At 40.1% G+C, this 26,021-nt stretch overlaps 1 protein-coding gene and 1 long non-coding RNA gene across 2 annotated transcripts in view; one reads left to right on the plus strand and one right to left on the minus strand.

The window, feature by feature from the left end:
- LOC132394099 (uncharacterized) overlaps positions 1–10,366 on the plus strand; it is a 60,791-nt gene extending 50,425 nt beyond the window's left edge. Inside the window, exon 3 of the long non-coding RNA XR_009512173.1 lies at positions 1,619–10,366. This is a non-coding gene — a long non-coding RNA (uncharacterized LOC132394099). The remainder of the gene's footprint in view (positions 1–1,618) is intronic.
- Positions 10,367–11,791: 1,425 nt separating this feature from the next.
- LOC132394101 (iron-sulfur cluster assembly 1 homolog, mitochondrial-like) lies at positions 11,792–25,440 on the minus strand. The gene is made up of 4 exons (XM_059969849.1): positions 25,075–25,440; positions 14,446–14,499; positions 13,988–14,093; positions 11,792–12,910 (listed from the first exon to the last, which is right to left on the minus strand). The coding sequence occupies exons 1-4, from the start codon at positions 25,423–25,425 to the stop codon at positions 12,762–12,764; spliced, it is 660 nt and encodes a 219-aa protein (XP_059825832.1). The 5' UTR covers positions 25,426–25,440; the 3' UTR covers positions 11,792–12,761.
- Positions 25,441–26,021: the final 581 nt, after the last annotated feature.

A 26,021-nucleotide genomic window follows, 5' to 3' on the forward strand; every position in this document is an offset into this window, starting at 1 on the left:
AGGATACAGGTTGATAGACATAAGTGGTGTCACATTTTCGGGTATCAGCTCTAAGGCAGAAGTAATACAAAGAGAAACAGGGCAGAAGTAAATCCTGTAATATAAGGACTTCTAAGGGTTCTTAAAACAAAACTGGCATTGGAGTACCCTCCCCTTCTCTCCCAACCCACAAGACAGCTGCCAGAGAACCTAGCAGCAAGCTCTTAAGAACAATAATCATCCCACAGTTGCACTTTCTGTCACGTGTAGTGACTTCAACCCCGTTATTGTTAGTTAAAGGAAACAGTAGGCATTCGACACTCCTAAACTGACAATGTGCTTAGTGAGAGATAAAACAATTCCCCCAAGGTTTATTAGACATGGCAGTAAAAAATTGAACCATAAAACAGAAATATAAACTGATATTTAAAAAAAAAGACTTTACCCAGTGCTCTTCCTGCAAAAAATTGCAGAGTTCACTGAATTGGTCAAAGGGAGAGAGGGAGAGAGAGAGAGAGAAAAGAAAAAGAAAAAGAATCCAGTGTAGTGGGGAGGCTATCGATGTATTTCCGTGCTTCATCTACCGAGCGTAGCCACTTCTTGTCGCCGCTGGTAAGTGTAATGCAGAGCCGTGCAGGGTATAGGAGGAAGGCCTGAATCCTCAGTTATATAACTTCATCATTAACTCCATCATCTCTGTACTCGGCTCGCAGGCTCAAAACTTCCAGAGTATAGTCCTCCACAACCCGAATCTGCTGGCCAAGGTATTCTAACTTCCCTCTCCGCCGGGCCTCCGTAACCAGGAGATCTTTAATCTGGTAGTGGTGAAGTCAAAGAATAACCGGGTGTGATCTCTGTCCTGGGGCTGGTTTAGCTGCTTGTGAACGGTGGGCTCTATCAATCTCCGGCAGGGATGGGAGCATCTCCTTGCCAAAGATCTCACAAAGCAGACTGGAAAAAAATTCAGTAGGACACCTGCCTTCAATAGATTCGGGCAGCCCAGGATTCAGGTTCTGTCATCTGCTCCAGCCCTCCAAGTTAGTAACTTTAGCCATTAGCTGGAAACTGGAGCAGATGTTTTCCAGCTCACTGACGCGCTGGTTCAGGTCGTCCATAGCGAGCTCGAGAGAGAGGGTAAGCGATGGCCATGGTCCTCCACTTTGCATTGGATTTGATCAAGTTTTGTTTCCAGCAGGCTGAAAGAAGATTTAAGTTCAGCCACTAACACCACGCGGTGTTGGTCTAGTAGACTGGAGATAGCCTCTACTGTCAGGCCAGCTGCCGAATCGTCTTTTTTCCCAGATTTAGTACTCTTTGAGGTCATTGTGGAGCGAGTAAAGTAGCAGGCAGGGGGAAGAGTAAAAAAATCCAACAGTTTAGTAGGAGAAAAGGGGGAAGAAGGGGTGTGAAAATAGAAAGTAGGACGGAGCGCACGTTCTCTGCGACTACTCCATTTGGCTGCCAACCAGAACAGAATAACTTCTAAATTGTTCAAAGCGCTGCCAACTCTGCATGATCACCATGAATTTTCATAAATGTAATATTTTTAGTAACATTTTTCCTATGACATGTTGCAGCTTTATAAAATTCTGGTTAGACCCCATCACGATTATTACATTCACTTCTGGTCATGTTACAGGAAGGATGTGGAGGCTTAGAAGAGAGTACAGAAGAGATTTACCACCGTGTTACCTGGATTAGAAGGCATGAAGGTTGTTCTCCCTCGAACAGTAGAAGCTGATGAGACGCCTTAGATAAGCTTTCATGAAGGGTCTCAGCCCAAAACATCGACTCTTTATTCCTTTCCATAGATGCTGCCTAATTTGCTGAATTCCTCCAGTATTCTGTATGTGGTTACCTTGATATATGTTTGTAAGATTGTGAAAGACATAGCTAGACAATAGTCATCTTTTAAAATTAGGGTTGAAATGTCTAGAGGGAATATATTTAAAGTGAGGGGGAGAGTTCAAAGAAATGGTGGGTGGGTAGCTAGAATGCTCTGCAATATCTGGTGGCAATATGATATAGGCATTTAACAGACCCTTAGGCACCTAAATATACAGAGAATGGAGGGAGAGAGAGACCATGTATGGGCAGAAGAGATTAGTTTAATTTGCTGTCATTATCTTAATTTGTTCAGCACAGCATCTGGAGCCCTTTTCCTAAACTGCTAACCATGCTGTATATTTAAGAAGTAGGAGCAGGAATAGTTTATCTGGCCCATGGAGCCTGCACCATTCAATAAGATTATGGCTGATCTGACCATGGACTTACCTCCACCTGCAGGCCTTTTCCTCATTAACTCTTAATTCTCCTACTATGCAAAGATCTATCCAACCTTGTCTTAAATATATTTACTGAGGTAGCCTCCACTGCTTCATTGGGCAGAGAATTCCACATATTCACCACTCTTTGGGAAAAGCAGTTCCTCATCTCCATCCTAAATTTACTCCCCCAAATCTTGAGGCTATGTCCCCTAGTTCAAATCTCACCTACGAGTGGAAACAACTTACCTGCCTCTACCTTTTCTATCCCTTTCATAATTTTCTATGTTTCTATAAGATCTCCTGTCATCCTTCTGAATTCCAGCAAGTACAGTCCCAGGCGACTCAATCTCCCCTCATAGTCTACCCCCCTCATCTCTGGAATCAACCTGGTGAACCTCCTCTGCACTGCTTCCAAAGCCAGTATATCCTTCCTCTAGTAAGGAGACTAGCATGCAGCACTCCAGGTGCGGTCTTACCAGTACCCTGTAAAGTTGCAGCATAACCTCCCTGCTCTTAAATTCACTCCCTCTAGCAATGAAGGCCAACATCCCATTTGCCTTCTTGATAGCCTGCTGCACCTGCAAACCAATCTTTTGTGGTTCATGCACAAGTCCTTCTGCACAGCAGCATGCTCCAATCTTTTACCATTTAAATAATAATCTGATCTTTCATTTTTCCTTCCAAAGTGGATGACTTCACATTTACCAACAGTGTACTCCATCTGCCAGACCCTTGCCCACTCACTTAAGCTATCTATATCGCTCTGCAGACTCTCTGTATCCCCTGCACAATTTGTATTTCTGCTCATTTTAGTGTCATCAGCAAACTTCGATACACTACCTCCCTGTAATTAATAATTAATTATGGTTTTGTGCTAGTTGTGGGAACAAGTAATGATACATTCATCAAACACCAATTTTAAGTTATATCTGGATAATCAGAATGCTTTCACAGCTAGGGTCTCTTTTGTGCTAAAATTATTACAATGGAGCCCTGCTAACTACAATGAAAATTTCATATATTGACTAATTTTATGTAAATAAATTCTGTTCATTGTTCTGAAAGCAGGTAATGGTACTTACTGATTTTCCATACTAAAATCAGTTCAGATTGTGAAGTTGCAAGTATCTGCTTTTCTATTTTCCTTATTGATTTTTAATTTAAGTTAAAATGACATTTGAATGTCAGACATTTTTATACAGCAATCAGAATGAATTCTAATGTAAAGGAAACCAATGTAATGGGATATTCTTTCTAATTTTTATTTCAGTAGAAAATAAAGCTACTTCATTTTACGTAAAATAACACTGAAGATATGTCAATATCTCACTTTGTTAGATTTCCTTATCGGCATCGAAACTATTTTACTGCAATTCAAAACTTCCATGTGAAATAATAATATTAAATTCCCACACAAATTAAAAGCTTACAGAGGACCAAAAGATTAAAGATTTTTAAAATACTTAGATACAAAATTAAGTGGTTCACATGATAAAGATGAAAACAAGGTAGTTACAGTGCCTTGAAAAAGTATTCAGCCCCCAGCCCTTTGTTCACATAAATGAGTATTATAACCGGGAATTTTGATCAATTTAACTGGGAATTTTTATTTGTGAATCACATGCTCCTTTCTTCCCCATAGTAGAGCCCTAAAAACGGAAATTTATAAAGCATAAAAAACTAATAACGCAAAAACTAAAATGTCAATAGTTCAAAAGTATTCATCTCCCTTTGCGCAGTACTTGGCAGAACCACCTCTTACAGCTATTACAGCCAGTAGTCTTTTTTGAATGAGTCTCTTTTAGCTTTGCACTATCTGATGCAGCAAGATTTGCCCATTCTTCCTTGCAAAATTGCTCAAGCTATGCCAGCTTATTTGGAGAGCAATGGTGGATGGCAAAGTTGAGGCCTTGACAGTGATGTTCGATCGGGTTAAGGTCAGGACTCTGACTGGGCCACTCAATTTTCTTCATTTGAAGCCACTCTGGCAGTGTGCTTTGGGTCATTTGTCCAGCTGAAACATGAACTATTTATTCAACTAAATACTTTAAAATTCAGAGATTTTGTAGATTTTAAAATAAAACAAATTATGTATAAAGTAAAAAATGGACAGTTACCACAAAGTATCCAAAGATTGTTTAAAATGAGAGAAAGTCAACATGATTTGAGAGGAACATGGATATTTCAAAAACAAAGGATAAAAACAAATGTAAAAAATCATTGTATTTCAGTCAGAGGAACAGTTGTAGTAAGAATTTAAAAACATGCACCACACTTAACAAGTTTAAAAAATTATTTAAAAATAATTTCATGAACAAATATAAATTACATGATTTGAAATGAATGGGAATAATGTAAATAAATGATACTTGGAACTGTATTTTGTGTTAAAAGATTATAAATTTTTTGTTTTGATGTGATGATTGACGCCAAATACGTTTTTGTATAAAATAAGGGCGGGGTAGGCATAATAAGCTGTAGCTTCAGCCTACACCCTTTCAGTCTGTTTTAAAGATTTTTATTATTTAATTTTGTCTTATGAAATCATCATTGAAAATTATGCTTTTTGTTATGTTTGTACTGACCAAAATAAAATGTTATTAATTAATTAACGCATTCATTCAACTTCCTCCCTAGTTTAAGCTTTCTGGCAGAGGCTAGTGGGTTTTTATCCAGGATTTCTCTGTATTTAGCAACATTCATATTCTCTTCAGTCCTGACCAGATTTCCAATCCCTGCTGCTGAAAAGCATCTCCATATCATCATGCTACCTCCACCATACTTTACAGTCGGATGGTGTGATCTGGGCTGATGCACAGTATTAAATGTATGCCAAAAGTATCGCTTAAGCGTTCAGCCCAAGAAGTTCCACTTTGGTCTCAATAGACCATGACATCTTCCACGTCTTTACAGTATCTTCTAAGTGATGCATGGCAAAATGTTTTTGTGCAAGGCCATAAGAGATTGTGGAGCCATGAACTTCATCTCCAGTTGCAGCCACTAACTTATGCAACTCACTCCGATTGCTGTTGGTGTCACAATAGCCTCTCCTACAAGCGGCATTCTTCTCCAGCAGCTAAGTTTAGAGGGACAGCCTGACCTAGGCAGTACGGCTGGGATTTCATATTTTTTCCACTTTTTCATGATGGACTGCATTTGAGGTGGTCTTGTAACCTTCCCCAGATTTGTGCTTCTCCATGATCATTTCTTTGACTTATCTGGAATGCTCTTTTGTCTTCATTTTGGTTTGTTCTATTGAAAATTTACCATACTGTTGGACTTTACAAAGAGAGAGTGTATTCAATTATTCATTGAAAACAGGAGATCCTCCAAATTTCTATATCAGCAAATCCGGATGAGTTGGAAAGGTAATAGTTTATTGCACCTAAGTATTTGAGGATACTTAGTGTACAAAGTATCACTTTGTACCTGAGGATACAAAGGGGGTGAATAATTTTTCAACCTCACAATTTTGGTTTTTAATTTTTAGTGAATTGTTGACAGGCTTTGAATTTTTCCTTTTGATTTGACATGATGTACTATGTTTTGTAGATTAGCTCAAAAATCCTACTTCAATACATTTAAAGTTTAGAAAATGAGACAGTAAAATCTGAAAATAGTTGTGGGGGTTGATTACAGTTTCCAAGACACTTTATCTTGTTTACAGGAAAGATAGAAGTGCAGACAAAAGATTGGCTGCCTGACAGAAGGTGAATAGTGGGAATAAAGGCGGTCTACTGTGGATGGCTGCCAGTGATTAGTGGTGCTTTGCACGGGTCAGTATGGGAGTACTTGTGCAGGGTTTCCTAAAGATTAACTTGCAGGTTGAATCAGTGATATTTCAATGTTAGCACTAATTTCGGGAGAACTAGAATATAAGAGCAAGAAAGTCATGCTGAGGCTTTGTAAGATATTGGTCACACCACACTTGGGAGTATTGAGATTAGCTTTGGCCCCCTTATTTAAGAAAAAGATGTGCTGGCATTGGAGAGGGTCCAGAGGAATGTCACGAGAATGACTCCGGGAGTGAAAGGGTTAACATATGAGGAGCTTTTTTTGGGCTCTAGACCCGTACTTGCTGGAACTTAGAAGAATGATGGAGGATCACATTGAATTCTATCAAATATTAAAAAGCTAAGATAGAGTGGATGTTCAGAGGATGTTTCCTATAGTGGGTGAGTCTGGACTATGTGGCACAGCCTCAGAATATGAGTGTATCTGTAGAATTCATTGCCATGGACAGCTTTGGAGGCCAAGTCATTAGCTTATTTAAAGTGGAGTTTGTAGATTGACTCGTCAGGACGTCAAAGGTTACAGGGAGAAGGCAGAAGAATGGGGTTGAGAGTGATACAAATAAGCCATGATGGAATATTGGAGAAAACTTGTGGAGGCCAAATGGCCAATTTCTACTCCCATGTCTTATGGGCTTATCCCATTAACTTTAAAGCATTATCAGCTAGATTTAAATGACCATACCTTGTCTGCATTCCAAATTTACCTGAACAGAATTTTTAAAAAGTGATAAAGAATATGGAGCAAAGGAGGAGGAAAGTGGAGGCTAATATTAAGGGGTTTATGAGGAGAACAATGAGGTAGGTAATAGTTGATCCAGTTGGCCTACTGCCAAGAAAATGAAAATACATTTTCCTTCAAACAGATGAAATTTAGAAAATACTTCATTGTAAATGTATTAAACACATTTCATCATTAACATTTCACAATGTATCAATCTTTTAATTGGTAAGAGTTTCAGTTCCTTTCATAAAATATATCCCATTAGTTATAACTTTGTTTTAAATTTTTCCAAACTACAATCCTCCAATTTAACTAGAAAACAAAGTAAAATAATCTTCCAAAGGAAAATCTCACATTTTGTACAGTACTGAAGAGTACTGGAAACCAAGAACTATAGATATTGGAACAATGCACATAAAATGCTGGAGGAACTCAGCAGGTCAGGCAACATCTATAGAAATGAATAAACAGTTAATATTTCAGGCTGAAACTCTTCTTCAGGACTGGAAAAGAAGTGGGAAGACACCAAAATAAAAAGGTAGGGGGAGGGGAAGGGAGAACTAGCTTGGTGATAGGTGAAGCCAGGTAGGTGGGAAAGGTAAAGGTTTAAGAAGGAATTTGAAAAGAGAGGAAAGTGGGCCATAGGAAAAAGGGAATGAGGAGGGGTACTGGGGGAGGTGAGGAAGAGAGTTAAGTAATCAGAGTGGGGAATAAGAAAAGAGGGAAGGAGGAAGGAAAAAAATACAGTAAGGAGAAATCAATATTCATGCCATCAGGTTGGAGGTTACCTAAACAGAATATGAGATGTTGCTCCTTCACCCTGAGAGTGGCCTCATTGTGGCAAATGAGACAGCCATGGATCAACATGTGGGAATGGGGATGGGGATAGGAATTTAAATGGTTGGCCACTGGGCAACTCTGCTTTTGGTGGATGCCTCAGAGGTGCTCGAAAAAGCTGTCCCCCAATTTAAGTTGGGTCTCACCAATATAGAGGAGACCATATCAGGAGTACAGGATACAATAGATGACCCCTACAGATTTGCAGGTGAAGTGTTACCTCACCCAGAAGAATTGTTGGTGGTCCTGAATGGAGGTAGGACAGTAATGAATGGGCAAATGTAGTAGTTCTGTTGTTTGCAGGGATATGCACCAGGAGGGAGAGGAATGAGCAAGGGTGAATGGACAAGGGAATGTAGGAAGTGGAGAGCGGGGTCTGGAGGTAAAGATGTGTTTGGTAGGTTTCCCGTTGAAGGCGGCAAACATTGTGGAGAATGATATGTTAGATGCAGGGGCTCATGGAATGATAGGTAAAGACAAGAGAAATTCTATCCCTGTTAAGGTGGTGGGAAGATGGGATGAGCATGGATGTTAAGGAATGGAAGAGATGTGAGTAAGGGTGGCATCAATGGAGGAGGAAGGGTAACCACATTCTTTGAAGGAGAAGGACATCTCTGATATCCTGGAAAGGAAAACCTCATCCTGGGAATATGGCAGAGATGAAGGAACTAAGAAAAGGGAATAGCATTCTTACAGGCAACAGAGTGGGAAGAGGTGTAGTCAAGATAGCCATGGGAGTTGGTAGGTTTATAAAAGATGTCGGTAAACTGTTTGTCTCCATATATGGAGACTTAGAGATTGTGAAAGGGGAAAGAGAGGAGTCAGAAATGAATGAAGTAAATTTAAAGGCAGGGTGGAAGTTGGAGGTAAGGATGATGATATTGATAAGCTCAGTGAGGATGCATGTGGTAGTACCAATGCATTTGTCAATGTAATGCAAGAAAGGTTGGGGAGCATTACAGGGAAAGCTTGAATATGAACTGTTCTATGTAGCTAGGGCCCACGCGGATGTCCCTGGTCATCCCTTGAGCTTGGAGAAAGTGGGAGGAGCTTAAGGAGAATTTGTTGAGGATGAGGATTAGTGCTGCCAGAGGGTGATGCTGGTGGAGGAGGGGAACTAGTTTGGTCTTTTGTTGAGAAAGAAGCTGAGAGCTTTAAGGCCTTCTTCTTGGGGGGGATAGAAGTATATAGGGACTAGGCATCCATGATGAAAATAAGGTGGTCAGGGCAAGGAAACTGAAAATTGTTGAAGAGATTGTAGCCATGTGAAGTGTCGAATGTAGGTGGGAAGGGATTGAACCAAAAGGGATAGAACAGAGACAAGGTATGCAGATACAAGCTCATTGGGGTAGGAGCAGGAAGTGGAGTCCTGAAAATAAAAATAGAAAATATTGGAAATATTCAACAGGTCATAAATGTATAGAATGAGAAACAGGTCAGACCTGGGAGAGAAAAAAAAGTTCTCACCTGCAGTGATACAGTGTAAGTGTGGAGGGGGTGGAGGAGAAGAAAGAAAAAGAGAAACTCTTTGATATAGCAAAACCAAGTAAGTTATTGTGGAAATGAAACAGGCAGATTTTGCTTCTTTGCCCATATTGTGTTGCTATCGGCACATCTATAGAACATGTCCAACAGGCCAAGCTATAGGAATAGAAAGAAAAAGACTGGGACAAAACAACACCATAAATTATCAGTTCTGGTACAGACAGAGTGAATATATATATATATATATATATATAATAGAGGAGAATTCATTATATTGCTCTTCAGTATTTCCAAGTTTAAAAAAAATGAGGTGTGTTGTTCCTGGAGAGTGCAAAAGACCTTGTTTAATGGTGCAGGAGTCCTCAGACAGAAAGGTCAGTTTAGGATTGTTAATTAAAGTGGCAGGCAATAGGGTCACTCTTGCAGACTGTTCTTTACAACTGTAAAGAGTGGTTTAATGCTGTAATTTCTGTAATTTTGTAACTCCTCTATCTTATTTATATGCAGTTCACTTTATTAAACTAACGTATTGGTCTGCTTCTAGTATTACCTGCCGTTTTACTAACCTGCACACAATCTGCCTTCAATTTTGGTTACATCAGCATGTTTTGGGATTGAAAGCAGCATTATTTTCAACATCAAACTTGACTTTTGCCAATTCATTAAGTTTTGTGGTAATGGCTATTTCTACAAATATACTTTATAAACATGAATTTTTGTTTAGTCCTAGGATTTCCAGCTGATCCAGTATGTCATTAAAGATATTTCTGGAAAAACTCAATTCTTCAATTCATTGCCACAATTTGTGACAGTGAAGGAGAGAGGCTGAAGGTCAGAACCTCAAGCCCAGCACAATTCACAGTCTACCCGCAGCAGTGATTCTTGCCTTCCTATATGTTCCTGAGACTTGGTCTGACATAAGCAGTCATCTCAAGGCACTGGAGAGATACTGCCAGTGCTGCCTCCACAATGTTCTCCAAATCCACTGGCAGGATTAGTGAAGCAATGCTAGTGCCTCTCCCAGAGAAACATCACCATAATCGAGGCTCTGATTATACCTAGTCATCACCAGGCAAGTTAAAATCACTCACGTGTCTTACACCAGACTCCAAAGAGCGATTTCTTGTGCAGGCACGAGGAAATCTGCAGAAGCTAGAAATTCAAACAACACACACAAAATGCTGGTGGAACACAGCAGGCCAGGCAGCATCTATAAGGAGAAGCACCGTCAACGTTTCGGGCTGAGACCCTTCATCAGGACAAAGAGAATCTCTTAGTACCTCTCCTTTCAGTTAGTCCTGTCGAAGGATCTCGGCCCGAAACATCAACAGTGCTTCTCCTTATAGATGCTGCCTTGCCTGCTGTGTTCCACCGGCATTTTGTGTGTGTCTCTTGTGCAGGAATAGATTACCATGAAAATAAAAGAACAGATTAAAGTATATGTTTAAAACCTCCTTGGGAAAGATATTCAACAACCTTACTGACTCCTAAGAATCCCTGGTCCACAGACACACAAAGGTCAGAGGGAGCATTCCTAATAGATCCTTGAGCCCATGCTACTAGTTCTCACAGGTGGTTAGCATAAGTGGTGGAATCCGGGCAACTTGAACTACCAACCTCTTCATTCCCCTCAAGCACCTACTATCCCAAACGTGAAAGAGTCTGCGGATCCACAAAGGCATTATCATCTACTCCAGAATCTAAAGAACTGGAAGGGAAGTTAGACATCAATTCCAAGGTACCATCTAAGAATATGAGTGATGGCAATTTCAATATGATTTGTAAGCAACCTTCAAATTTCTAAGTTCCAGGTTACAGTTTGGCTGTTACAGCAGTGTTTCCTTCTGCAAAGCAGGGAAGATTATGCCACAAAAAGTGCATGTCCAGCAACATAAATGATTAGCATTGCCTATCTTTCTGTCTGAAAGCCAACTGCACACTTAGTCCACAAAAATAACATTACATCTACGGATCTTTCCAATGAGTCACCTTCATTACGTGCCATATCGTATGACGTGGGTGATCATGGTCTTGACCATGATTGTTCTTGGCAAATTTTTCTACCAAGGTGGTTTGCCATTGAGTTCTTCTGGGCAGTATCTTTACAGGATGGGTGATCCCAGCCATTATCAGAACTCTTTAGTGATTGTTTGCCTGGCATCAGTGGTTGCATAACTAGCACTTGTGATATGCACCAGCTGCTCACATGACCATCTACCACCTGCTCCCATGGCTTCACGTGACCCTGATTGGGGGGCTAAGCAAGTGCTACAGCTTGCTGAAGGATGACCTGCAGACTTGTGGAAAGATGAAGCATTTTACACCTACTTTGAGTAAAATGCTTGAATCATAAATAAAATTCACATGAAAACCCTCTAAAAATGCATATGCAGACACTGATTTATGATGTTACAGAATTTGTTTCACAATGTAAGTGGGCCAAATTTCAAAAATAAAAACATGAAATATGATATATGAGTCAATGGAAATTTAACACTTAAATGCGGGCACACCTAAATGGTTTAACCTAAATTAATGGATAATTTGTCTTAGTTTACCAACATTGACAATTTTTTCCTGCTCCATCAGTCAGTCAGATCCACATTAAACTTCAGATGCTACACAATGCTACCAACAGAAGACTTCCACTTCAGAAAATACGAACTTAAAAATAATAAACAAAATATGAATCAACACATTACAAAAACTCATGACAAAAATTATAATGTGCGCATTAAGGTACAAAATAATTAAATTTTCAATTATTTAAAAATACACTTTATACAAATTCTCATTGATTTACAGTCCTCTACTAGGAAGAACATAATATTTGACCTTCTTGGTCATGAGATTTAAATAACAAAGCAGATAGTCTTACTGTAATATCTTCATCTCACATGCGTTTTTACCTGATTTAAAAAAAAACTTTCCAGTTCTGAACAACTCCGATAGCTTCTAGGAACAATCTTGAATTTTGATTTGGTGGCGATGTTGTGCAGGCAAAGTACAACATAGATACTAAACTTGGGTTCCAACGTCAAATTTATATTCTTGCACATTCTTAGTAGTTGGTAGTGGAGAGCAAAATTTCCAAACATCACTAACAGTCTGGAGACTTTTGTACCAGGATCTTAAAAAAAAAGTGAACTTTAGGCTTTGTTACCAAATACACCTCCTTCTATAAAAAGAAAAAATGACTTGTGGAACTTGAAAAAGAAACAGCAACATGGAGCTAATCGTAGCCTATGAGAATTCAGAATCTACATTAATAAAGCTGAATGATAAACCAATTCTATTTTTCTAAATATCTGACTATGACATAGTGTACATTTGATAATACCAAATAAAAGATTTTCTTTTTTCAGATGAAAAGCAGTTGTATTTATCTGATCCAGGCAGTTCACTCATTGCACAGTTAATAAAGTTAACACTACCATGGTTTGACAATTGAACAAAAAAAATAGTATCTTATTCAACACAATAACTCCTTGTGCAAAGTTTCCCCTCAAGAGAAAGATCCACTGTTAGTGGCTACATACCATCAGGGATGCAATTCAGTTTCTTCTCCCTTGAAGTTACAATAAAGATTTAGCTACACTCAATGGCCTAAAATGGAATATCAGTGCCTCACCACACACAATGCCCACAATAATGTTCAAGAAAAATTGTTGGTTCCCATTAAACATGAAAACTTTCTCCACAACCACAGGTTCCTTTTATGTTGGGATTGTGAAAGACAAATTCACTTGCAAGTTTATTTTCTGTGTAGTCCATTTCTGTTCCTAGGAGTGTCAACTGCGCTTTCTTTTCAATGAATATTCGTACACCTCAAAAGAGAAAATTAAAGCATTATATGACTGCCATGGGAAAAGTTCAAATGTACATTTAGTTTTTTGTATACAGTACAACAGAATTACCACTAGAATCCCCACACACCCCAGGATCAAGTTTTGACAAGTCTGAATAGTTATCCATATGCTGCCCCCTGGAGGCATCATCTGAGTATCAAACCAGGTCCCAGCTATAAAGCTGTCCATGGCAAATCTCAATACAGGTGGCTCCCGTTTTTCAAACGTTTGCTTTTATGACACCTCGCTGTTTTGAAAGACCTACATTAATACCCGTCTTTGCTGACCGAAAGAGGATTTTTGCTGTTATGAAAAAAAGACACCCGCCTTAAATGTGTATTCACCCCAAGAAAGACTACCATGACCAGTGAAGCCTTGCGCAGGCAGGTGTGCGCGCATACGTTTACGTTCGTATGTGTGTATGTGCCAATTTTTTCCTACAAATCAGTTTTGGCTCGTCTTGCTGATTCTGGTAAGTGAAACCACACTGTACATACAATATTTCTAATTCATATAGGCTATGTATTTATCATATCATTCCTGCTTTTACTATATGTTCGTGTTATTTTAGATTTTATGTGTTATTTGGTATGATTTGGTAGCGTTTTTTTTGGGTCTGGGAACGCTCAAAATTTTTCTCCATATAAATTAATGGTAATTGCTTCTTCACTTTACAACATTTCGGCTTACGAATGGATTCATAGGAACGCTCTACCTTCGGATAGCGGGGGGAAACCTGGACCAGGAAGGAGTGTTGCCATGATTTCAAGGTAACTGTTTACATTTGAGTTTTATTTCTAAATGCTCAGTTTTTAGGTCATTTTAATAGATTCTAAAAACTCCACCAAAGCTACAAGAAGAAGCAAACGACAGTTTCTTTGACAATATCTATTAATTCCTTAGCAGCATTTGTCAGATTTTGAAAATGTGAGGAAATGTGATCCAGATCAAATGTGCAGTGTATGCTAAAGTATTTACAAAGTATCACAATACACAACCAATGTAACAAAATTGATGGAAAATATTTTAAGAAATGTACATAATAAGATTACTTACCATCCTGGATTACTTCTTCATCTGAATCTCTTTTCTCCTTTGTGTATTCCAAAGTATAGGACAGACCATTACAACCCCTGGTTCGCACTCCAATCTTCAACCCAATCTATCACAGAAGATAAATGTTTTTTTTGTTCAAACTTTTCAACATTTTCAGTTCTATAGAAAATATTTAAACATGCTTAAGATATATTTCAATAGCATATTTTAACACACTCTTGTAAATGGGTTATTACAAATTCAGCTTTAGTAACAGCAATTTTCTACACAATTAAATAATATTTCTAAAAAATTTCTTAACTCCTTTTTCAATTTTTTTAAAATGGATATACTTAAAATAGGAATACTTAAAATGAATGTTTATTCCAACGATCAATGTAGAATTTATGATAAAATCTAATTTCTGAAACAACAGCTTTAACTATTTCTGACAATACATTATGCCCGATGATACTTACATATTCAGGCTTTTCCCGAAGCAGTTGCTTAACTTTATTAACAGCCAGAGGGGTCTGGGTAAGGAGAGAAAACAATAATTCAATGTAGGTTTTAATTTTACTGTATTTCCGATACAATTGAAGAGCTTCATTACTATGTTTCCATTTAAGCTGGTAACTATAATATCCCTCTTTTTAGGCTATGCACTGTGGAAATTCGCTTGTTCAAATGATGACTAGAACTTTTTTTAAGCTAGCTCCCAATTATTTTCTCAAAGTATGTGCTGTAGCTGTAATTACTGTCTCATTGTAAAAACACTGATGACTAATAGGATAGAAACAAACTTTCAGAATAGATATATGAAATTTCTTTATGCTATTCAAGTATTTATAAGGTAACTACAAAAAAGTAATTACAGATTTAGAACTTATATTTGTTAATAATGTGTGTGTAATGCAGCAGAGACATAACATCAAATGCATTTGAGTCCACAAGTATTAGCTACAGATTGATTGAACCAATGACTTAGAAACTAATAAGAATGTAATTAATATAAATGTAACTCCAAGTTGAATTCAGTTGAAGGTTCTAGTCAGTTTCCCAAAGCTTAACTAGTTCTTCACAAGACTACTGGTTTGTTGCTTTAAGAGCAATGGAGAGACTGGGTTCATCATGGCCTAATATGGGAACACCAATGCCCTCAAACAGAAAAGCCTACAGAAAGTAGTGGATTGTCCATTGTGGGTAAAGACCTCCCCACCATTGAGTGCATCTACATTGAGCACTGTTGCAGGAAAGCAACACCCATCAAGGTCCTCCTGCATCCAGGCCATGCTCTCTTCTCACTGCTGTCATTGGGATGGAGGCACAAGAGCCTCAGAACCCACACCACCAGATTTAGGAACAGTTATTATACTTCAAACCAGAGGGGATAACTTCACTCACTCCCATTAATGAACTGTTTCCACAATCTAAGGACTTACTTTCAAGAACTTTTCATCACATTTTCTCAATATTGTTTGTTTATTAGTTGATTTATTATTTCTTTTTTGTATTTACAATTTGCTGTCTTTTGCACACTTGTCTATCCTGCTGGTGTGGTTTTTCATTGATTCTATTGTGTTTACTGTGAATACTCATAAGAAAATTAATCACAGGGTTGCATATGATGATGTACTTGTACTTTGATAATAAATTTACTTTGAACTTATTAAGGCTCACAAAGGAACAGTTCTGGTCTCCAGTGACCAGTTTACCACTTATGGCTCTCAGTTCAATTTAATTTCTCTGGCAAATCTATGAACTACATCCTGGAGTAAGGCAGGTCCCTCTGAATCAAGTTATCAGATAATATCAAAGACTAATGATTTTGCATCCATATAAGAGATTATCTTTGGGAGCTAGTTTAAAAGAGTAGCTATGCTGATGATGAGGCTGAACTTGAATCACAATTTGAAACTGTATCAGAATTTGTATTCACTTGTTAGCTGCTCATGAGTTGATTAATAAGACTGTATTTGAGCAATTTCTAGGCCAGAAGGTACACAACTTAGCACAAAACAGAACTGTGAATAGCATGGCCAGTCATTCTATGCATGAATGCAGAGTCACCTCAGCTGACTACAGAATGGATGCATATTATATTCCACAAGACAGCAGTCCCCCCCCACGCTGCATTTGCAAAATCTATTTTCTTCTCAAGCCCATTGATTTAACAAGGTTCTGAGCTCTGGATACGGGCTGAACACTCCAAACCTAACCTTTAGATAATACTTTCAAAGTCAAAGTCATGCCAGCTTAAGTGTTTTTAAAAATTTTTTAATTCAAAATCTTGCAATTTCAATAGCAAGATACGTTACTAAAATATTATATTGTTAGATTAAGTCGCAATAAATTTTTTTTTCATAGTTAGTGCTTATTTTGGACCTGAAATCACCTATGCTTGGGCCTCACCTAATAGTTAGATACATGCACATTCACCAACTATAATGTGACACTAAAATCCCAATTTTTCTCAATCCTCAATGAAGCAAAGGTGCACAGCTGCAGATTCAAACTAGGATGAGGAATCATCCCTGCATCACTCAATAGGTGTAGATACCAAATCACCTGTGATCTCTGTCTCAAAGGTTGATGATAGACTGTATTTAAAGAGAGTGAACCCTCGCAAGGCAGAAGGTCCTGATGGAGTACCTGGTAAGGCTCTGAAAACCTGTGCCAACCAACCAGCAGGAGTATTCAAGAGAATTTTCAACCTCTCACTGCTACAGGCAGAAGTTCCCACTTACTTCAAAAAGGCAACAATTATACCAGTGCCCAAGAAGAATAACGTGGGCTGCCTTAATGATTATCACCTTTTGAGAGGTTGGTTACGACTGGACTGAACTCCTGCCTCAACAAGGACCTGGACCCATTGCAATTTGCCTACCGCCACAATAGGTCAATGGCAGATGCAATCTCAATGGCTCTCCACACACCTACGTCAGGATGCTGTTCATTGACTATAGCTCAGCATTTAATACCATCATTCCCACAATCCTGATTGAGAAGTTGCAGAAATTGGGCCTCTGTAATTCCCTCTGCAATTGGATCCTTGACTTCCTAACCGAAAGACCACAATCTGTATGGATTGGTGATAACATTTCCTTCTTGCTGACGATCAACACTGGGGCACCTCAGGGGTGTGTGCTTAGCCCTCTGCTCTACTCTCTCTATACCCATGACTGTGCGGCTAGGCATAGTTCAAATATCATCTATAAATTTACTGATGATACAACCATCTCAGTAGAATCTCAGGTGGTGGCAAGGGGGCGTACAGGCATAAGATATGCCAACTAGTGAAATGGTGCCACAGCACAACCTGGCACCCAATGTCAGTAAGACAAAAGAGCTAGCTGATTGTGGACTTCAGGAAGGGTAAGACAAAGGAGCACATACCAATCCTCATAGAAGGATCAGAAATGGAGAGAATGGGCAGCTTCAAGTTCCTCGGTGTCAAGATCTCTGAGGATCTAACCTGATCCGAACATATCGATCTAGTCATAAAGAAGGCGAGACAGCGGCTATACTTCATTAGGAGTTTGAAGAGATTTGGCATATCAACAAATACACTCAAGAACTTCTATAGTTGCACTATGGACAGCATTCTGACAGGCTGCATCACTGTCTGGTATGGAGGGGCTATTGCACAGGACTGAAAGAAGCTGCAGAAGGCTGTAAATCTAGTCAGCTCCATCTTGGGCACTAGCCTACAAAGTACCCAGGACATCTTTAGGGAGCGGTGTCTCAGAAAGGCAGCATCAATTATCAAGGACCTCCAGCACCCAGGACATGCCCTTTTCTCACTGTTACCATCAGGCAGGAGATACAGAAGCCTGAAGGCACACACTCAGCGATTCAGGAACAGCTTCTTCCCTTCTGCCATCAGATTCCTAAATGGACATTGAAGCTTTGGACACTACCTCACTTTTTAAAAATACAGTATTTTTGTTTTTTGCACATTTTTTAAAAATCTGTTCAATATACATAATTGGTTTATTTATTATAATGTTTTTTTTTCCTCTCTGCTAGATTATGTATTGCATTGAACTGCTGCTGCTAAGTTAACAAATTTCATGTCACATGCCAGTGATAATAAACCTGATTCTGATTCGGCTGTTAACCCAAATATTAAAGTTACATTTGTTGCTTTGAGGATTAGGCCAAGTAACTCTTTGAGCTGGATCTGCCATTCAGTATTGATAGGTAACCTAGCTGCTGGAATCATTTCTACTTCCAGTTAACCTCCAAAACCCTTTAATCACTGAAAGACCAAAAATTAAGTTTGACCTTGGATATATTCCACAATTCAGCATCCCAAGGTCTTCTAAAAATTCATGATATTCAGAAGAAAAAATTCCTAATTTTTGCCTTTAGCGAGAAATCCTTAATCCAGAGACCATGCCATGAGTTAGTAAACCCATACTAACTCAATCTCTGACCCTTAAACAGCCATATCATGCAAGAATTTGCCTTGTGGGCCTTCTCCACATTGCTTTCAAGGCAAGTATTATCTTCCTTATAAGAATAGTACAGTGCTCCAGGTGTGGTCCAACAAAAACTCTATACAGCTTCTGCAAGACTCTACTACTTTCATACTGCAACCTTACTTACCATTAAGGTCAACATGCTATCTGTCCTTAATTACTACTGTAGCAACATGCTATTTGTGTTTACAGTACAAGGTCATCTAACAGCTTTCATTAGTTTCACAAATTTAAGTAACCTCTCTGCAAAAGTGAATATCCTCACATTCCCCCATTGGAACAGTATATCCTACTCACCCTCATTCTACACACTCACCTACAATATTATTGCAGACTTAGTCTCCTCACAAACTACTTCTCTTATGTTGGAGGACTAATTGATAAGTTTCTGAACGGAGTTGACATAGTTGTGTCCAGAGCAAGAAATTTAGTCAAGACTACAATTAATGATGTGCAGACTTTAGCTAGCTAAATCAACAGTTTTGCAACTGCAATGCTGATCTGTGCTAAAAATTTCAGAATGTGGTTAAGTGGATTTGATGCTCAGAAAACTGACTGTATGCAGGTCAAAACTGAACTAAACAAAGAAAAATAACACTGCAGCACAATCACATTACTTCAGATCATCTCAAAGAATCCCATAATTTGACACAGCACTGACAGCAATACAAGTTCTGCAGAGTTAAGCAGCTTTAGAATACAACAGTTTCAAATCCTTAATAGAGGAGCATATAGATTTTATATTCCTCCCTCGGGTCCCCAAGCCCTAACCCCAACTAGGCTGGCCCCTCCACCAGAACACTGTTCCTGTTATGCCCCCAGCAGACCCCCATCACCACCACTCCCAAATACCCATCTCCAATAGCTCCATCCACCATAATATCCCTCCTTCCTTCTCTCCCCCACAAGAACAAATATCCAAAATCATCTCCCTACAAGTTTCCACCCCCATACTGTGAAATAGAGCTGTCACCTGGAAATCTGCTGTCCAGGGTGAAGTTAGAGTTATGCAGCACGGAAAGAGACCCCATACCCAATTCATCCATGCAGACCAAGGTGCTTACTGAGCAAGTCCCATATGCATGCATTTGGCTTGTATACCTCTAAATCTTTCCTATCTACTTATCTAAATGTATTTTAGATATTGTAATTTTACCCACCTTTATCCCTTTCCCCCTTGAAGCTCATTTCATATACCCAACACCCTCTGTGGAAAAGTTGTATCTCAGGTCCTCTATCGTAGAGCAAAAAAAAACTACAACCTTTTATCTATGGCCCTCATTATTTTATAAACCTCTAACTGGCCACCCTTCCACCTCCTTGCTCCAGGGAAAAAAGCCCCAACTTATCCTTGTAGTTCAGCTGCCTAATCCAGGTTAACATCCTTGTGAATCATTTCAGCATTCTTTCCCATTTAAGGATATTCCTCCAATTGCTGTGCAACCAGAACTACACACAACACACAAAGTAGTCTTACTGACCTCTTGTACAGTTGTAATATCCTAACCCTTATATTCATTGCCCTGACTAATGGAAGTATATATGTCAGACGCCTCCTTCATCACCCTATTTGTGTCGCCAATTTCAGGGAACTACTCACTTGCGTTACTCTGTTCTACTTTCCAAGGCCCTTTGCATTTACTGTTCAAGTCCTGCCCTGGTTTCCCTTTTCAAAATGCAACACTTTGCACTTGTCCAAGTTAAATTCCAGCTGTTAAGTCTTTACCTCACTTTCCCAGTTGGTCTGGATACTGTTGTAATCTTAGGTAACCTTCTCTGTTCATTAAGCTATCAATTTTGATGTTATTTGCAAAGTTACTAATCATGCTACAGTTACATTCTCACCCAAATCATTAATACAGGTAGACAATGAACCCAGCACTGATCCCTGTAGTAATAGGCCTCCACTCTGAAAACAACTCTCTATTATCACTCCCTGCCTCCTACCACCAAGCCTAATTTGTATCCAATTGGCTTGTTAACCCTGGATCCCATGTGATCTAATCTACCACGTGGGACCTTATCAAAAGCCTTTCTAAAATCCACATATAAAATCTCTACTACAATGCCCTCATCAATCTTCTTTTCAAAAAAAAACTCAAATTTGTGAGATATGATGGTCCGTGCACAAAGCCCCTACTGACTATCCTTATCAGTCCTTGCTTTTCCAAGTGTAATTAGATCCTGTCCCTTAGAATCCACTCAAGCAACTTTCCCACCTCTGATCTGTGGTTCCCTGACTTGTCCTCATAGCCCCTCTTAAATAATAGTTTAATATTTGCTACCATCCAGTCTTCCACTTCCCCTATGGCTTGCAATAATACAAATATCTCTGCCAAGGACCAGCAACTTCTTCCCTGGATTCCCACTTGGTAAGTTAGTGAGTTAGTTACTGCTTGTTACACAGCTAAGTTTTTTTTATGACCAGTCAGGGTTGTTAGCAATGAACTGAAACCACAAAACACGACTGAAGGACTAGTGGAACACTCTTCGTCTGGTCTCTACCCTTTGATCTGTCTGACATGGGTGAGCCTACCAAGAGCCAAAACACAAGGCCCTGACTACGTCAACATAATTCTCCAGCTCATTGAGGCATGCAAGCCTCCAAACCCTGCCAAGAAGGCTGTGGTCCTCTTGGAGGCCACTTGGTAGGGCCCCTGGAAATTATTCACTGTAAAACCGCCAACACCTCCTCGCGTATCAAGGCGTCACTATTCCCTCTTGAACTCGCCAGCTTCTGTGACCTTCTCCACATTAAATACATACGAGATATATTTACTTATGGCCTCCACACACATAGGACCACATTGATCCTTAAGCAGACTCATTTTCTTCCTAGATACCCTTTTGTTCTTAATACACTTATAGAATATTTAAAGATCAGATTATCTGTTAAAGCTGTCTCATGTCCTCGTTTTGTCCTGCTGATTTCCCTTTTAAAAGTACTCCTATGACTCTTAAAGCTCCTTGGGGGATCCTCCTGATCCCAGTAATCTTTTATTCCCAAACACAGCATTAATATCCTTTGTCAGCCTGATTTCCCTAATCTCTCCAGTCTTGTTCTTCTATCTAATAGAAACATGTTGGCCCTATACCCTCCTGAACTTGCAATTAAAAGATTCCCACTCACCAAATGTCCCTTCACCTGCAAAACAGCTTTTCCCAAACAACATTTGCAAGTTCCCTTGTGATGCCATTAAAATTAGCCATTCCCCAATTTAGAACTTTAACTTGTGCACCAGTTCTAAAAGTAATAGAGTTACTAGCACTGGTCACAAATAGTTGTGCAATTTGAGTACCCCTTATCTGAAATGGATGGGGCCGGAAGTGTTTCGGATTTTGAAATATATAACGAGTTAAGCTTAAGATCGCCATCATTTCTGACTCTGAGTTATGTGTACTGGTTAGCCATCTTTGTCTTACACTTGTTTGTAATGCATATGGACTGATACAGCCATTCAGCCTGTTACGATTTTCATCAGTGATGATCTTAGCAAACTCATCAATAATTTCTCTGCTGCTTTGTGATCAGATGTGTTATTACCATAAATCTTTAAAAATTCAATGCTGTGCCTTTTCTTAAACTCCTGCAATTAGCCTGCTGAATATTCACAATTATCTTCAATTTTCAGTTTGTCATGATAGTTCTTGGCTTGTTTCATGCTCAGGATATCATTAAGCAGCATATATTCACTCTGATGAATCCACTCTTTCAATACACAATCAAGATATTCATTTTTCACTTTATATGGTGATTTTCTATTTTTCATTAACTTCTCTTCATTACATATGTGAGGTCACTTCTCAGACTGTCTGTGATGTGTAGGGACCTGCACATTGCCTGTGAACATTATGTCAGTGCTCCAAAAAGTTGTATTTTGGAGGTATTTGGATAAGGGGTACTCAACCTGTATAACCACCTTAAAACTAATAGAATTACTGGCACTGAAAAAGCAACTGACACTTCACTTCCCCTTTGAAGGCTAGAGCTGTAGCTTTTAGGTCCGGGGATATCAGTCGCTACATGGAATCCAGGTGCGAACTCCGGAAAGTCATTAAGGGTACCAAGAGGCAATATTGAGCCAAGTTGGAAGCCCAGGCTAACCAGAGGGATGCCAGTAGACTATGGCAAAGTCTAAATGAGATCGCTGGGCGCAAAGAAAAGGCTGGGAATATCAATAACTGTAGTGCTTCTCTTCCTGACGAACTTAATGTATTCTATGCAAGATTCGAACAGAAGAGGAGTGTCCCGCCCCCCCTGGATGAACCAGACCTGGTGGCTTCAAGATTGATTGTCACCGAGGAAGACGTTAGAAGAGCCTTCCTGAAGATAAATCCAAGGAAGGCGATGGGCCCAGATGGCGTCCCGGGACGGGTTCTCCGGGCCTGTGCAAGCAAGCTAGCTGGAGCGTTTGCTGACATCTTCAACTGCTCCCTGCTTCAGTCTAAGATCCCCTCGTGTTTTAAGAAGGCAATGATAATCCCGGTGCCGAAGAAAAGCAAGGTGGTATGCCTGAATGACTACCGATCTGTGGCCCTAACATCAATTGCTATGAAGTGCTTTGAGCGATTGGTTATGGCACACATCAACCATAGCTTACCGGTCAACCTCGACACTTTGCAATTCACCTACCAGAGCAACAGGTCAATGGCAGATGCCATCTCTCTGGCACTACATTCCTCCTTAGAACACCTGGAGAATAAAGACGCATATGTAAAGCTCCTTTTCATTGACTACAGCTCTGCCTTTAATACCATCATTCCAAATAAACTGATTACTAAGCTCCGGAACCTGGGTCTTAGCACTCAGATCTGCAGCTGGATCTTCAACTTCCTCACAGACAGGACCCAGGCTGTAAAAATAGGGGACAAGCTCTCCCCTACAATCACTCTGAGCACCGGTGCCCCACAAGGCTGTGTACTCAGCCCCCTGCTGTACTCACTGTACACCCATGATTGGGTAGGCAAGTTTCCACTGAACTCAATATATAAGTTTGCTGATGACACCACAATTGTAGGCCGTATCTTGGGTAATGATGAGTCTGAGTGCAGAGAGGAAATTAAGAACCTGGTGGCATAGTGCAAAGACAATAACCTGTCCCTCAACATCAGGAAGATGAAGGAATTGGTTGTTGACTTCAGAAGGAGTAGCGGACCGCACAACCCCATCTACATTGGTGGTGCGCAGGTGGAACAGGTCAAAAGCTTTCTCAGGGTGAATATCACAAATGACCTGACTAGGTCTAACCAAGCAGAGTCCACTGCCAAGAAGGCCCACCAGCGCCTTTACTTCCTGAGAAAGCTGAAGAAATTTGGCCTGTCCCCTAAAACCCTTTATAGGTGCACGGTAGAAAGCATTCTTCTAGGGTGCACCACACCCTGGTATGGAAGTTGTCCTGTCCAAGACCGGAAGAAGCTGCAGAAGATGGTGAACACAAACACAAACCAATCTTCCATCCTTGGGCTCACTTTACACCGCAGACTGTCCGAGCAGTGCTGCCAGGATAATCAAGGACACGACCCACCCAGCCAACACACTTTTTGTCCAAAAAAGCTGGATGAACTCAGCAGGTCGGGCAGCATCCGTTGAATGTCAACGGATGCTGCCCGACCTGCTGAGTTCATCCAGCATTTTTGTACGTCTTGATTTCACCACAGCATCTGCAGTGTATTTTGTGTTTACACTTTTTGTCCCTCTTTCCTCCGGGAGAAGGTTCGGGAGCATGAAGATTCGTACGGCCAGATTTGGGAACAGCTTTCCAACTGTGATAAGACTGCTGAACAGATCCTGACCTGGATCTGGGCCGTACCTTCCAAGTATCCGGACCTGACTTGCACTACCTCGCTTCCCCTTTTCTATTTATGATTTATAATTTAAATTTTTATTATATTTAATTCGATTTGTACTTCAGGGAGCGCGAAGCGCAGAATCAAATATCGCTGTGATGATCGTACGCTCTAGTATCAATTGTTTGGTGACAATAATGTAGTCACCTATTCTGTCTCATTTCCCAACAAATGGCCATGTATTGACACCTTGGTGCTTGTGAAAACTTTACTAGACACCCGCAACACATTCGGCCTCATTTAGTCCCAACCAATGTTAGGGAAGATGTCACTATTATCACCCTATTACTCCAACGTCAATTTATTTTCTCCCTACACATTTGCTCCTTTAACTCATGCTCATCCACATCTCATTTCTGAGTTCCACCCAGAAAGCTACACCAGATCATCGTACAAAAGGTTTTGAAAGCATAGCAGTTCGTGACAAAAGGAGTCGCTCTCAACGTAAACAAACCCAGCTCCTGTGACGAACTAGCACTAACATCCTCGTTGACACCCATCCTAGCAATTGGTTCAAAGGAGTTGCTCTCACGTAAACAAACCCAGCTCCTGTGACGAACAGCCAGCAAACAAATACTGGCTGACACCCCTCCAGGAGTCCAACATTGCTTCCGTTCAGTCCCAGCTCTCTTTCCCAATCTATGGAAAACCCAACGCCCCCGCCCCCGCTCGTCTACTTATTCAGCACTGAATACAACCCCACACCGCCTGTTTAGTCCCGGGCTTCCAATCTGAAAACAGGGAGATTTAAATCCAGGGAGGCGTCTCCGAACTCACCAGCGTTAGCGCTGCTCTGGTCGGAACCAGGCGTCTCCTGGCACTCACGGCTTTGATAGATGCTCTCAATATGGAGCCAGACATACTGCTGAGAGCAGCAGAAGGTCTGGAGAGAGAAATGGGGGAAGAGGGGAAGAAGGGATGAGGGGAGGCCTGGGTGCGAGGAGCAAGACCTCGGCCCCGAGAGCATCCGACAAACTGATTGGTAGTGCCGATAATCAGCCTCGGGCTCAACCTATGAGGAAACTTGATAGGAAGACGTCTCCAGATTACAGAGCTAACGATTTTCAGCATCGAGTCCGGCGACAGCGCAAGCTGGAGGCGGCACCGAACCTGCGGCAGGAACGTCATGCTTGACACGCACGTCAATCATTATTTAGGCTGTCAAAAATCAACAATATATTATCACCCCGCAAGGTTAATACATTTAAATTAACTTAATTACATCAAATGTCAGCTGAAAAATCATCCACGATATTAAAAATGTTAAAAAACTGCACGTGTTAAACTACCCTAACACTACCCTTTACGTGCACGTGTTAAAACAAATGCTCCCTCTCTATAGGGCTGGACGAACCAAGTGTTTCCAATATTTTTGCACTGTATTTCAAATGCCCGTTTTTTAAAAATTTTATTTCAGATTTGTACTATTTTGCTAGTGTGAAAAACACAATAGTGACAATTGGTTTCTCCCATCGGTTGTTTGTCCTTTTGTGCTTTTCATTGATTCTATTGTGTTTGTGTCTCATGCGCATGCCCGCAAGAAAATGAATCTCGGGGTAGTACGGTACAAGGATAGAGTAGTGTTTAGCACAAGGTGTTACAGTACAGCAGCTCGTGTTCGATTCCCACTGTGGCTCATTTCCTCCCAGTTATAAACTTCACTCTTCTTTCAAACTGTGCAATATCTATTGCATTTTACCCGAGTGTCCTCACTAGATTTATGT

This window comes from Hypanus sabinus, chromosome 5, assembly GCF_030144855.1.
Source record: "Hypanus sabinus isolate sHypSab1 chromosome 5, sHypSab1.hap1, whole genome shotgun sequence".
Classification (NCBI taxonomy): Eukaryota; Metazoa; Chordata; class Chondrichthyes; order Myliobatiformes; family Dasyatidae; genus Hypanus; species Hypanus sabinus.